Consider the following 15,528-nt stretch of genomic DNA (forward strand, 5'->3'; position numbering starts at 1 on the left):
TACAAAAGAAATTAACTTATTAAATTAAACTATTAATTAAATTAAATTATTAAAAAAAAATATTTATAATTTTTGTCTAAAAAACTTCTTCTTTTTCAGACCGATCTAAATTAAAACAAATATTTTCCTTCAAACCATAAAAAATCATTTTTTTCCTTTAAATTTCTAATTCCTCAACACTTTAAAGCGCTATCTATTGCCCCAATCCTCAAAACTCGCAAAATATCCTTTCTAACCCTCATTCAAACCAACTGTTAACAATTTTCCTTCAAATTTTACATTTATATTGCCTACCTACTACACATGTTCTACCCTCGCATACAAAACGTGCATGAAAATGATACACAGACACAATAGAGCCCGATATACGACACACCGTGGGAAAAACATTGTGACCAGATGAAAACACGCTTCAGTATCATCTGAAACTTCAAACGAAACGGTTGAAAAACTCGAGAGCTGAAAAAAAATTTAAAAAAGGAAAGTAAAAAAAAAATTGGAGATCAAAAATTACAAAATTTAATAATTTAATTAAAAAATTATTAAAACCAAAAAAAGGGAACAGATGCTGAAGAGAACAATAATAATTACACGCTTAGTGAACTAAATAAATTATTATCGTTAATTGAAGTCCCTTTTTTCAAAGAAAAATCGCGCTCGTGGATTAAAACAAAAAAAAATTAAAAAAAATTTTTTTTTTGAAAAAGTGATAAACAAAAAAAAAAATAAATAAAAAAGGCGCGAATCGTGATAAGAAAAAAAAAACGGTCCGAACAACATAAAATTGCCTGCAGAGCAACAAAAAAAAAATAAACTAATTTATTTTAACGACCTCTTAAAGTGTCTTTTACAGTCGTCTTCGCCAAAGAAGAGAAAAAAAAGGAGAAAAATTCGGGTCAAGCGATGGCATCTTTCTCATCAATGAACTGCTTAGTCGCAATCGTTTTCGTCATTTTCAGCATCACGCTCGGCACAAATGCCCTGCAATGCTACGTTTGTGGCCAATATAACGATGGCGTGGGATCAATCACACCCTGCCTTAATTATTCCGCAAATTTGGCACATTTACATCTGAAGGAGTGTCCGCGGAAGACAGACAAGTTTTGCATTGTAAGTTGATTTTTTTCTTCATCTATTTCTTGCTTTGTTGAGATTTTCTTTGTAAGAGGCTTTTTTGTGGCGATAACTAGTTGATTAGAGACATAAAGACAACTCGTGTGCCAAAAAAAGTGATTGTTTGGGCGTTTTTGTATTCAAATAAATTCTCATTAAATGCGGATTAAGTTGGAATGAGTTTTTTTTTGCTCAAAGAAAAAAAGCTGATTATTTTATTTTTTGTATTAATTGGGTTAGAAAATCAAAAGAAATTAAAGATTTTGTACGAAATATTGTCAAAATTTGTTTAATTTAAAAAAAGTAAAATTATTTTTTTGTTTTGAAAAAATAAAATTTTTAAATTTAAAAAAATAAATTAAATTTTTAAATTTAATTTTTAAAAAATAATTTCATTTTATTTTAAAAAAAAAAATTAAATTATTTAATTATTTGAAAAATTTATTTTATTTTTATTAATTAATTTTTTTTAATTTAAAAAAAAAAAAGTATTTGATTTTATTAAAATTATTTAAAAAGTTATTAAATTAAATTTAATTAATTAAAAAATTATTTAATTTTTTTAATTAAAATAATAATAATAATTTAATTATAAATTTTTAAATTATTTATTTAAAAGAAAAAATTAAATTTTTAAATAATAATTTTTTTATAAAAATAAATAAAATAATTTAAATTTAGTTTAATAATTTTTGTTTAATTAATTTAATAAAATTTAATTTTTTAAAAAATAATTTATTATTTTAAAATTAATTTAAATAATTAATATTAATTTTTTTTTTACTTTTTTTTATTTTTTAAATATTTTTTTTAAATTTTTAATTAATTTAAATTAAATTAATTTAAAAATGGTTAAAAATTTTAAGTATTTAATTGAATTTTTTATGCAATTTCATCTGTGATTTTCTTAATTTTTTTAAATCTTATTTTTTTTTGTTAAAATTTTTAAATATATTAAATTCACAAAATCTTAAATTTTTTAGTTTTTTCATCCATTATCCGATCCAGACATCTTAACCCCATCATCATCATTAACCTCTTTAAAAATAAAAAAAAATATTGAAAAACATCTCAACCCTCATTTTAAACCATTTCCGGACGACTAAATCGGATTTTCGCTATTAATCTCTTACTTAACTCCGTATCCCTTTTAACTCAATATCCTTTTGTAATAAAAAAAAAGAAAACTAAAAGTCACAATATTTTATCCATTAACTCCTTGACACGCAGAGCAAAAAAAAAGGAAAATGTGGTAAACATCCCTCTTGAAATAAAAAAATAAAATGTTGAAAAGAGACAAACATTTTTTTTTAAAGACAAAAAAAATAAAATAGTGTAAATTCAGTATGAACATCTTAATACAAATAAAAATAAATAAAATCCTCTCAAAAATCCCTTTTTTCAACAAAAAATTGAAAAAAAAGCCAAAACCCTTGTCTGACCAATAATAAAATATCTTGTCAAAGTTAATTTTGCTTTATGGGATTATTTTAATATTATTTTGTTTTAGGGAAATTATTACAAATAAAATACTTTTAACGAAGGTTAAGTCTTATTGATTAATGCTTTATTTCACAAATAATCCCTTTGCGATGAATTAAAATGAAATAGAAATCAAAAACTTTTAATTATCGTTAGATTTTTGGGGTAAGGCTTGTCAGGTGTTGCCAACATTTTAATTTTTCAATGCACTGCGGGTTAAAAATGGGTTAATTTTAGTACTTGAAGTGCTATTTTAAAATTTTTTGTCATTCTAAATATTTTTTTAGATATTAAATTAATCCGTCATTAGCTTCTCGAGACAAGTTTTTGAATATTAAAAAATTTATTGGGGTTTAAATTAACATCCAAATTTTTAAATTAAATATCGTTAGAGGTCTAAAAATTAACAATTTCAAATAAAAGTATTAAAATGATAATTTTTTAAATTTTTATACATTTTTTTAAATACAATAAATTCTTAAGATTACTTTTTTTTTAAAATAAATTTAACAAAAAAATTAAACTTAATTAAATTAATTTAACAAAAATAATTTTATTTATTTTATTAAAAAAATATTTTTTATTATTTAAATTAATTAATTAAAAAAAATAAAATAATAATAATTTTTTTTAATAAATTGAATGAAATAGATTTTTAATAAATTTAATTTATAAAATAATTTTTTAACTAAAATTGATTCAAAATAATTGAAACGAATTTCTACAAAAAAAAGATGTTAAATTAACACTTTTGATGTAAATTTTTGCGATAAAATAATGACTTCAAGACTTAAATTTATGAATTCAAAAGTATAAAATAATATTTCAAGGTACTCCAAGAAACTCTTAAAAATGGCAGTTATAGTAAAAGTTGTAAATTTAACCCATATGGGTGTTAATTTAAGCCCTTAACTTCTTTAAATCAATAAAAATTGTAAAATTTTTTCACAATTTCATAATTGAATGCAAAAATTACCTTTGAAATGATAATATTAATCTTTAAACATCAAAAATCTGAACAATTATGACAAATTTTAATTCTAAAGGATGTTAAATTAACACCATGGATGTAAATTTTAACGTAAAATAAATAAAAATTTTACTTCAGGTTTAAATTTTTTAACTCAAATCTTTAAAATAATATTTCAAGGTATTTTAATTTACTTCAAATTAATATAAAATAATACAAAAGTTGTAATTTAAGCCTTGTGAGTTGTTAATTTAGCCCTCAAATTATTTTTGAGTACCAAAAGTTGCTATAATTGACCTTTTAATAAATTTTTTTCTAAAAAAGTATTTTTATGACTTCTAAAATGATAAAATTAACTTCAAAAAAGAAAACATTTAATACTCAAAAGTTGTTAATTTAACACCTTATCTGCTTTTTAATACCAAAAACAGCCTTTTAACTCTTCAAAAGCTAAAAATCATCACTTTTCCAACTACCGCAAATAACGCTACCTCCCAAAAACTTTGAATATAATCGACAAGGGAAATTAAGAAATCCCCCAGAAGGAAATTCAAACATTGTCGAAGACGAAAACTTTTAATAATTTCACATTAAAATTAACAATTAAAGTGAACTTTTGAAGGGATAAATATTTATATCAATTTCACGAAGAGTGACGTACTTCTCTCTCTTGTTTGTCGTCAGTCGCACAATTTTAATTATATAATTGGATTAGTTTCTGTTGTTTGAACAGCGGCTTATTTATACTTCTCTCTGCCTCTCTGTGTCTCTGTGGAAAATCAACTTCCAACGAGAACGAGTTAAAATGACATCAAAGAGAAAAAATTCCTTTGTTTTTCCTGCTAAATGCTTGTTTATTTACGAACGCTTCGCTTTTTCATGTAATTTAATCCTCATAAACATTCCTTGCTTCCTTGTTTATTTCCTGCTCGACAATTGAACGAAAAATAAATTTCTTTAAAAAAAAATGTTACGCAAGAACAACAAAAAAAAAGTCTCATCGATCAAAACTTTTGAAACGATGGAAATTATATTTACTGTTCTACTTATTTATTATTGATGTAAATTTACTTTTTTTTACGATTTTTTTTTTGCGTGACAAATATTTACGGGACCCTCAAGAAATACACAAAAACATATTTTGACACATATTTTTTTTCTTTCATTGAATTCAAATTTTATTCAAAAAATCTGAAGAAAAAAAATTCTTGACTTTTTTTCAGTCACAGAAAAAATTGCACATCAATATTCAATGATGCGACAAATTACATTAGACGATTTTTTTGGGGTTTCTTTCGTTTTTATGGAGTTAAAGAAAAAAAAATTGTCGATTGGGGAGAACGGGATCACAATCATGATAATAATAATAAGAAAAGTGGTTTTATTGCTTGTTACTTAACAACAAATTTTTACCAATTTTCTCTCTCACAATCACAGAAAAAAATTGGATTAGATGTTTTGCGTTGATTTCAGGGAATGGAATGTCATAAAATCTAAGGTTTTATGCGTTTTTTGGATGTTATTGACAGAATTAATGAATAAATTTTGTTTTTTTGCACTTTTATGATTGATGTCTGTTTGAGAAGGAATTATTTATTTGGTGAAAGTTAATTATAGGAAAATTTTTGTTTTTGGTGAGAACTTGAATTCATAAATATTTTTTCGATTTGTTTTCGTTATTTTTTTTTTGAAGAGCAAAAATGAAAAAGACAAAAATTAATAAATTTTTTTCATTTATTTAATAAATTAAAATTGAAAAAAAAAAATAAATTTTTGAAAAATTAAAAAAAAATAATATTTATACTTAAATTATTGAATTAATTAAAAATTAATAAAATTTATTAATAAAAAGAATAATAAAAAATATTAGAATAATAAAATTTTTAAAAAATTAATAAAAAAAAATTTAAATAAAAAAATTTAATTTTAAAAAATTAAAAAAAAAATAAAAAAAAATAGTTTAATAAAAAAAAATAGGAAAAAAAATATTAAAAATTATTATAAATTCAAATTGTGTTCATATTGACATTCAAAAAAATATTTAGAGAAAATTAATATAAATATTATAAGTTCAAATTGAATTTTAATTGACATTTAATATTTTTTAAATTTAATTTTTACTCTTAAAATTTTTAAGAATTTTTAATCTTAAAAAAATAATTTTGATATTTAAATCATTTAAAAAAATTACATAAATAATTAATTTTTAATTTAATTAATAAAATAAATAAAAATCTTATTTAAAAAAAAATAATTATCAAAAATTTTTTTTGTATCAAATTAAAATATTTTTATAATTTAAATATTTGAAAGATTTTTTTTATAATTTTTAAGAAATTTATAAAAATTTTATTTAAATCAGATTAATTTTAATTTTTTAAAATTAATTTTTTATAAATTTAAAAATTTTATTTTTATAGATTATTTAATTTAATTTTTTTTTTATTTATTATTTTTTAAACTAAATTGTATTTTTTAAGATTAATTAAATTTTTTTAAAAATTATTTTAAAATAAAATAAATTATTAATTCTTTGAAAAAAAAATCATTAAAATTTAATTAAATTAGAATTTAATGAAATTTTCTTCAAAGACATCATAATCATCTTTCTCCGCCAAAAATATGTTCAAAACGTCAAATTACCTCATTTTTACGTAATCAAACTAATAATCACATTCTACCGCCACAAAATCCCTCGTGTAATCCTCGTTTCGCTTCGTCTAGCTTCACGCTTCTTCTTCCTTTGTGTGCCAAAAGCATAAATATTTAATAGACTAATCATAAAGGAATTAAATTTTGTGAATTTAAATCACTCACTGTCACGTCATGTCATCTTGTTTGACATGCACAATACATCGCTGCCATGCCAGACCATGGAGAGGAGACGTAAAAGGCAGCTTGTAACAACTACGCTTCATTAATTCTCTCTTTTTGGCAGTCTGGCAAGATTTTCCAGTGAAACCAAGGCGTTTGCATAAATTATCAAAAACAACTCGTTTTTCTGACAAATGTGGCAAAATTTGATGAATTTCTGTTATTTTCATCGATTGTAAAAAAAAAAAAATTAATTCCATTAACATAAATTTTGTGATGAAAATTCCCCCGTATCTCGTCCATTAGTTGGTTACGGAATATATTTGAACAGTTGAAAAGACAAATAAAGATAATTTTACGAAGAATTACGGAGAAAAGTTTGTCATGTGTCCCCGAAAAACCACAAGAAAACTAAATTTCCTACTAATTTCGACAAAGATGAAACGAAGTAATGTAATTAAGAATTTTTTTTCGGCAATTCATCGGGGGGATTTACTTAAATGGAGACGCCTGTTACTTTTTATTTTTTTTTCGGAATTCATTAAAATTCCAATGGCAATCTTCATTATTGCAATTGCGCTTCCAGAAATCCGATTGCGGCAAGCCAATTTGTGTGTTTCCATCTTCTTCATTTATTTTTTGTTAAATAAAAAACAAAGAAAAAAAATGCTTCGAGTGAGTGAGCTAATTTTTATTGAAGAGGTCGTATTTATGTAAAACATAAAATAAAATGTAATACAAAAACGCACGTATTTTTACTTCCTTTTTTTTTGCTTCTTTGAAATTGGATGCAACACGAGCTCTTAGTAAGAGTGCTCTTCTTATTGCACTTGGATTTATCTACTTCGTCTTATCGCGCGTTTCTATTTTTATTTTTGAAGATTTTGAAAAAAAAAATTTTATGCTGTCTGTCTGAAAAAAATTTTCATTAAATTTTAAACATTTAAAAAAAATTTTTTTTATTTTAAATTAATTAATAAATATTTTTTTAAAAAAATTAATTAATTTTATTTTTTTAAAAAATTAATTTTTTTAAATGTTTAAAAATTATTGAAAATTTTTAAAAAAATATTTTTAAAATTTTATAAGTAAATTTTAATAAAATAAGAAAATTTAGAAAAATATAAAAATTTTTAAATTGAATTTTAATATAAATTATCAATTTAAATCATATTTTTTTTTTTTAATTTTAATTATTTTTTAAATATCAATTTAATTACAAAAAATAAAAAATTTTTTTTTTAGCAAAATTAGTTTAAAAAATAAATTTAAATTAAAATTATTATTAATTAAATAAATTAATAATTAATTAAAAAATAAATTATATTTTTAATATTTTTTTTAAATTAATAAAAAAAATTAATAAAAAATCTAAAAATTGGAAAAAATATTTTTTATAATTAACATAAAAAAATATTTAATTAAATTTTATTATCAAAAATTTTACCAATTAAATTTTTTAATTTTTTAATTATAAAAAATTTTTTTATTAAATTTTAATTTTTTTTATTTAATTTAATTTTATTTTATTTATTTTTAATAAATTTAATTTTTTAAATTAATTTTACGGTTAATAAAAATTAATTAAAAATTATTTTTAAAAAATTTTTAAAAAAATTTTTAAAAAAAAAAAAAATTATAGTTTAAAAAAAATAAGTTTAAAATACGCTCAAATTATTTTATTTAATATATCAGGAATTTCTTTTATAACTTCTTGACTTCTTTTTAAATATTTTTATTTCATTTTTTTCATTTAAAGCACAAACATTTTTTTATGATAAAATAACGTTGATGATGATGAAGATGGAGGATGAAGAGGAGAAGCAACACACTTTGGCAAGATTATAACAAAATAATACAAATAATAATAATAATGAGAAGCTCGTACAACTGAGACATTATTTATTTTCTTGTCTCTGTTTGACTTTCTTCTTCTTATCTAAAAAGCTAAGAAATGCTGAGATAATTTTCTTAAATTATTGTCAAAGGTAAAATTAAAGCCAAAAATTAATAAAAATTAATATTTCGTGACTCAATTAATTTTTTTTTACCAAATTTTTAAAGTTCTATCGAAATTAATTAATTAAAAATTTAAATATTTATAAAAATTATTTTTAATTAAAATTCTCTTGTTTATCTCTTGCTTCATTATAATTAAAAGCATGAACTATAATTAGATCTCAAGAGAAGGATCAACTTTTTTTTTTATTAAATTTGCATCACTTTTAATTAGGATGAATAATTTAGCGGAACAGGAAACAGCGGAAAAATGACAAGAAAAGGTCTCTCCGAAAAATTAATTGAAAAACAATTCAATCAATCAATTCGACTCAATTTCAAATATTTTTTGTTTGTCGTGTAAAACATGAACGAACTTGTTTATTTTTTGATCGATTTTTTTTTCGGGGAATTAAATAAAAGCACTTTTAGTACATCGTGACTTCGATAAATTTATTTTTAAAGCGATTTATTGAATTATTTTTCAAAAAACAGATAAACAAACTCATGGGAGATGTGGCATGATGTTCGTGTTTGTGAATCAAGTGATATGCAGTTGCGATGTGAAAAAAGTGATAAATTGAATTAATTTCAATTTTCGAGCGGAAAGGTACGAAAATTGTAAATGCCTTACATTGCACTGATTTGACATTAAAACAAGTCACGTGAGCACGTTTTTGATATTTATTTTTGAACGTGTGTGAAAATTTATCGATTTTAATGAACTTTAAGAGATATGTGAAAAATGGCTTTTATTGTAATTTTTTAAATACAAAAATTTAATCTAAAAAAAATATTTTAACTTTATTTTATTAAATAATATTTAAAAAATGAAAAAATAATAATAATAAAAAAATAATAAAAAAAATTAATAAAATAATTATTGTACTTTTTAATGATTTTTTTTATTTTTTTAACAATTTTTAATTATTAATTAATTATTTATTTAATTATTATTTATTTTTATTTATTTATTTATTTTATTATTATTTAATTATTTAATTAATTAATTTTTATTTTTATAATTATTTTTTATTGATGCTAAAAATGTCTTAAAAAATTCAAAGACCGTTTTACAATTTTTTGAATATTTTTAATAAATAAATTTTCTTAATTTAATTATTTTTTGAATAATTTTTTAATCCATACCATTTTTGTAACGAATTAACTCAAGTTTTAATTTTTTAAAATATTTTTAAAATTTTTTTAAAGCATTTATCTTAGCTTTAAGAAGGTTTTTGAGCTAAAAAATTTATAAAAAAAATTTGAAAACCTGTGAAAATTTGGAAAAAATTGAAAATTTGAAATGTAAAATTCATTGCATATCTTTAAAAAATTAAAAATTAAGTTAATTAATTTCAGTTCAAAATTTTAACAAAAATTGTTATAGCCTCTCTTTTAAAAATTTAAATCGACTCTCTCCAAAGCATCTTTTTATTTAAAAAAATCTCCAACAAAACATTTGACTTTAATTTCCGCATCTCAACATATTAACATAAGCCGCTCACGTCAACCTTCATATTGTCTAAGTATCACAGACGTTTTTTAAATTACAGACGAGAGAAATCCTCAAGCACGAAGCAAAGCGAAACAAATCCCATCAAATGACATACATTTTTCTCCGTAGCTCGAAACACACAGAGACGAGATGAGAGACAATTGATATGAAAAGATAATCGTATTTATTTCGCATTGTTATTACTTTCAATCTGTTAGGGGAGGATAAGCAAACATTCATAGAATATCGTCCTATGAATACAAAAATAAATATTATTGAACTTTCATACAAATGTCATAATTTGATTTGATTTCGGAAGAGTTGAACATATTTTTTTATGAAAAAATAAATTTATCATCTTTATGAAGGAAAAAAACCAGTCGTCTCCATTTCGTCTCAGATTTCCTCAATAATCCACAAAATCATCATTGATCGATTCAAATAAAAAAAAACGAAAGTTCTGAATTTGTGTCGAACGTGCTTTGGTTTGAGTTGATTCTCATTCATTTCCGTCGATTTTTCTCTATTTATTGTTCGTCGAAGCAAATTTTCGTTGTTCAAACTAAAATTGCATGAGAAAACATTTATCTTGCATTAAACACCAGAAAAACTCAAATAAATTTCATCTCAATACTTTTCTACAATTTTTCTTGAAAATTGAAGTGCTGAAAGACGCACAAAAAGTACTTTGTTGGCAACCAATTCCGTATTGAACAAGATAATGAATGCAAAAATTTTCTATAAAATAATCATAAAAACGGGAAACAATTTCCATTTTTTATTGCAATTCAATTGAATTATAATCATAATTTAAAAAACGCAAACTGAATATTAATAAAAAGTTGATTTGAATTATTGATTTGCTAAATTTTTGATGTAAAAAGTACAATTTGAGTTGAGATCAACTAAATTGCACAAAATTAATCAAAAAATGACAAAAACTGCAATTTTTGTACAAAGTGTTGATAAATTATCTTATTTGTAAATATTGTCGACCAATCCAGAAAAAAGTTGTTTTCCTTCATATTTGGCGTCTATTTCTTTTGTAAACTAAGAAGACTTATAGATTGCAATTTCCTGAAAAAATTTTTTTTTACTTGAAAAACTTTTTATATTAAATTATTATCACAATTTGCCATCCAGTGTTCCGTGAAAAAAGGCTGCCAACACTTGAACAATAATAACAAAAAAATAATGGAGTAAAAGAAATGAACTTTTCCATAAAAATTTTAATGAAGTCCAAATATATAAAAGTTTGTGATAAATTATTAAAAGACACACATAAAAGTTTTATTTGCTTCAAAGCAACTCAGCAACTTTAAAGAAAGAAATCGACCATGAAACTATTTGTTTTAGAAAAATGTTTGTTTTCTGGTTTAAATTTTTTTTTGTAATCAGCAAGAATTTAGATTCAAGTGTCACGTTAATACCCAACGATTGTTATCCAATTTCATGACGGAACAAGACAAACAAATTCAAGAGGTGTTAAATTCTGTCACTTATTTGTTAGCTCAAGGGAGATCTGCTTTGCCATATTTGCCACGCAGACAGCATCAGCGACACACATTTAATCATGAATAATGTTGTAACGTATAGCATAATGTGCTTACCATTTCTTTTGTGCTGTCACATTTTTGGTACACTGTTAAAAAAATTTTTAAGGGTTTACGTCAATTAAGGAGTTTGTGAAAAATAAATATTTAGGTTTTAGATTGTTTAAACTCTAAGCTTTGGATTAAAAGAATCTAGTTTGACTATTTTGATTTATTTTTAAATTTTTTAATATTTAAAAAAAATATAAAAAAATTGAACTTAATTCAATTAATTTTTACTTAAAACTTTAACTCAAGGAAATTTTATTAAGCTCTTTGAGCTTTTTCGATTGACTTTTGGAGAAAAATTTAAAAATTTTGAGTTATTCCCAAACCAAAACATCAAGTTTTCTTTTGACTTAGCGTATGTTCGACTTTATCCCTGCTTTTTTTTTGAGCTACATGAATTTTTTTCTTGTTACTAAAACTATAAGAGATTTAAGAGTTTCCTTATGTCAGCTGCGATAAGTTCAATTCATGATATTAATTAGTTTCCGATTCGATATTAGCTGCTGTTCAAATCACTTGAATATTATTCTCTTCAATAATATAGCTTTGTTGGAATTTGTTTGTTTAACCTGTTCAGAATGGTTTAAAGCTCCAAAGAAGTTTTGAAAATGCCATCGAATGCGATAATTTTTTGCTTTAGTAAGTCATGAGATCGATGAGATGGTTCTACTTCTAACTTCTGAACAACGAAGCTATGGATTACTTTGCCTTTTGCTGCTTGCTGTTCATAGATTTTCGAACTTGAATATTTGGTTTTATGTTTTTATAATTGTGTGATACCAGCTTTAGTTTCTTTTTTCAGGTCTAAGTTATTTTTATATTTACATTGAATGATTTGAGGTCATAGAGTTTAGTCAGTATAGGTTATGGTTCAGTTCTTTTTCTCTTCTTGAGAAGATCGTAGAAGATCAAGAAAACTTTAAGTATACTTGAGCAAGTACTTGTTCATACTCTACAATTATAAGGGCTTATTAGATGTTCTACTGTTAAATTTTTTTTCTTTGTAAAGCTTCGAGTTTGAGGAATCGACATTTTGCTTTCATCAGTTTTGTTTCGAATCTTTAAGCCATGCTTTTGTTTCTGAAAAAAAAAAAATAATAAAAATTTTAAAACTTACAATTTTATAAAGGACTTTAGAAAATATTATGAATTAAACTTAAGACAACAAAATTTTTTTTTTTTTTGGCTCAAAAGAATTTTAAATTTTAAAAGTAAGTTTAAGAAAATGTTGAAATAAATCAAAAGTCAAATATTTTTAAATTTTTAATAAAATTTTAAGAAAAAACATTTTTTTGAAAAATTAAAAAAAAAATCGTAACTTAAGTTAAGCTTAAGTCATAAGTTAAAAAAAATTTTTTGACTTAATAAGTTTTGATAAATTTAACAGTGTACCTTCAGCGCACCGAAAATCATATAATAATCAGAACACAGAAAGCGAAAGAGAAACTGAGTAAATTATTCATTCATGCACATTAGAGTCATCGTCGTCATCATCATCATCTGATTTGGTACTCACAACACGTAAAGCCCATGTTTGTATGTCTGACGTGCATACATTATGAAAAAAAAAATTTTTTTTTTTGGACTACCTCAGGACTTTTTTTTTCTTCAAGCTCTTTTTATGTTTAACAAAAACTGTCTGAGTTAAATTTCCATCAAAGTGACAACAAAAAACGTGGCTTTTGAAACAACGAAAGAAAATGATCCTCTCGAAAAAAATATTTAACCACAGAAGAGACCTTTTTAATTCGCCAAACGTGACAGTGGTCAACCGCATTTTTATTCTTTAGCTTCGTCTTGCTAATTTGAAGAAATACTAAAAAAAAACTTTTTTTTCTTTTTTTTTCAGAAATACGTGAGCGAGTTATCAGTCGTAAGAGATTGTGTTGAATCGTGCGTGGAAAAAGGTAAGTTTTATTCCTCAACATTTTTTTTCTTGTAGTTCCTCATATCGCTCAAGTCATTATTCATCCGCGTTGTTAAATTTGTTTATTTTTTCCTCATTTCGTGTTTCTCTTTATCTTTTTATGGCTTTTTTTTATCTTTTTCGCACGACGCGAAAAGAGCTTTGGCAAAAAGTTGATTGAAAACAGCCATTTGTATCCAATCATGAAAGGAAAAAAAAAACGAACAGACGTAAAATTTTAATGCTCTACATTTTTAAAAGCAACATCATATGATATAATGTAATAATAATGTTTGTTTGTTTTATATTACTTGCAAAAGTTAAACAAGAAAATTCCTCGTAACTTTTCAACATGAACGAATTTCAGTATCAATATTTGATTTTTTTGAGTTAAATTAAATTCTTTTGTACTTACAGAGGTCTGGCAATCAAAAACGTTCTGCTGCAATGAGAATGGCTGCAATGCGGGACCTCACACAATAACGCCGCCGCCTTCGATAATCCCCTTGTTAGTCATTCCCGCAATCGCATATTCGCTCTTTGTAATGCTGCAAGGAAGTAGATTCTCTGCCGTGTAAAAAAGGTCAGTTTTATGGAATTAAAAAAGTGTAACGGATTATCTCATTTATAATTATTATCATTAAAAAAGACAAAAAAACCATCGTAAAAAAATATATACAGAAAAAAAGTTTAATTTTAAATTATTTACAAAAAATGAAAAAAATATATAAATTTTTATAATACAATTTTCTCCGTGTATGAACTTTACTAACAAAAAAAAGCTTATAAATAAAACATTATTTTTTATTATTATTAAAATATTCACAAAAGACGTATTTTATGATATTCACGTAGAGACAGAAAAAATATATCCTGAATCTTCCCTTTATTAAATATTATTATTATGATTATAATTAAATATATATTCCGCTAACTTTTCAGGTACTTTTTAATATAAAAAAAAAATAAATGAAAAAAAAATTAAATTTAAAAAGTTACAATAATTATAAAATTGAAATTCAAAAAAAAAAAAAATATTTTTAAAATAAAAAAAAAATTATAATATTAACCTATTATTATTATTAAAAATTAGAAAAAAAGCTTTGTAGCTGAAAAAAATTGAGAATTTTTTTTTTATATTATTTTTTAATAATTAAAATTTTTACAATATTTTTTTCTTAAATTTTAACATAATTTTTTTTAATGTTTTAATAAAATTAAAAAAATAAATTATTTTTTAATTATTTTTAAGATTTAAATATTTATATTAATTATTAAAGAATTATTATAAAATTAAATAATCAATTATTATTATCAATATAATTATTATTTAATTTTAATTTATTAATTAATTTATTTTAAATAAATAAAATTTTAAAAATTTAAATAATTTTAATTAATTTTATTTAATATTAATTATTTTATTTTTAATAAAAAGTTAAACAAATATTTTAAAATTATTTGAATATAAAATCGATAGAATACAAAAATATGAATTTTAATAAACGATAAGGAAGACACACTCTAAAAATGTTAAACAACACAAAATTCCACGAACCAATTAAACTTTACACAATAAATAAGTTAAAAATTAATTAATTATTATATAGAAGAAAAAAATTGTTGTCTATCATAGAAAATTATAAATAAATATATTTTTTAACAAAAAAAAATGCCAAATTCAATGCAAACAATTAATTATGTACTTAGATGCGCTGCTCTCCCGCAATATTCACCCAATAAAAAGCATAGCAATATACGCACTATCAAAAGTACGACACCAAAAAACATTTTTAGCGAAAATGATTACCTATACTAAACATTCTAAACTACTACCATAAATATTTATTCCGCATATACAATTAATATAAATAATAAATATTTAAAATGAAAAAAAAACTAATTTTTATTTAAATATTTTTTTTTTAAATTTGTTTCACAAATAAATTAATTAATAATTTATTTAAAATAAAATAAATAAAAAAATTAAAAAAAATAAATTAAAATTTTATCGTTAAATATTTTTAAAAAATTAATTTAATTAATTAATTAAAATAAATTAATAATTTAAAAAAAAAAAATTTTAAAAAATTTTTTTTTTTAAATTTAATAATTAATTAATTTAGAAAATAATTAAATTTAAATT

At 21.9% G+C, this 15,528-nt stretch overlaps 1 protein-coding gene across 1 annotated transcript; it reads left to right on the plus strand.

The window, feature by feature from the left end:
• The first annotated feature begins 212 nt into the window (after positions 1 to 212).
• On the plus strand, positions 213 to 14,040 carry LOC134835082 (uncharacterized). The gene is made up of 3 exons (XM_063849938.1): positions 213 to 1,110; positions 13,326 to 13,383; positions 13,800 to 14,040. Exons 1-3 carry the CDS (start codon positions 904 to 906, stop codon positions 13,958 to 13,960), a joined length of 426 nt encoding a protein of 141 aa, XP_063706008.1. The 5' UTR covers positions 213 to 903; the 3' UTR covers positions 13,961 to 14,040.
• The last annotated feature ends 1,488 nt before the right edge of the window (positions 14,041 to 15,528 follow it).

Source organism: Culicoides brevitarsis, chromosome 3 (assembly GCF_036172545.1).
Source record: "Culicoides brevitarsis isolate CSIRO-B50_1 chromosome 3, AGI_CSIRO_Cbre_v1, whole genome shotgun sequence".
In the NCBI taxonomy this organism is placed as follows: Eukaryota; Metazoa; Arthropoda; class Insecta; order Diptera; family Ceratopogonidae; genus Culicoides; species Culicoides brevitarsis.

Bases quoted from the DNA above. Each gene is read 5' to 3' on its own strand.
- LOC134835082 (XM_063849938.1), top strand. From the start codon at position 904: ATGGCATCTTTCTCATCAATGAACTGCTTAGTCGCAATCGTTTTCGTC. The intron at 1,111-13,325 runs GTAAGTTGATTT...TTTTTTTTTCAG, and splicing joins AGACAGACAAGTTTTGCATT to AAATACGTGAGCGAGTTATC. The intron at 13,384-13,799 runs GTAAGTTTTATT...TTGTACTTACAG, and splicing joins TGAATCGTGCGTGGAAAAAG to AGGTCTGGCAATCAAAAACG.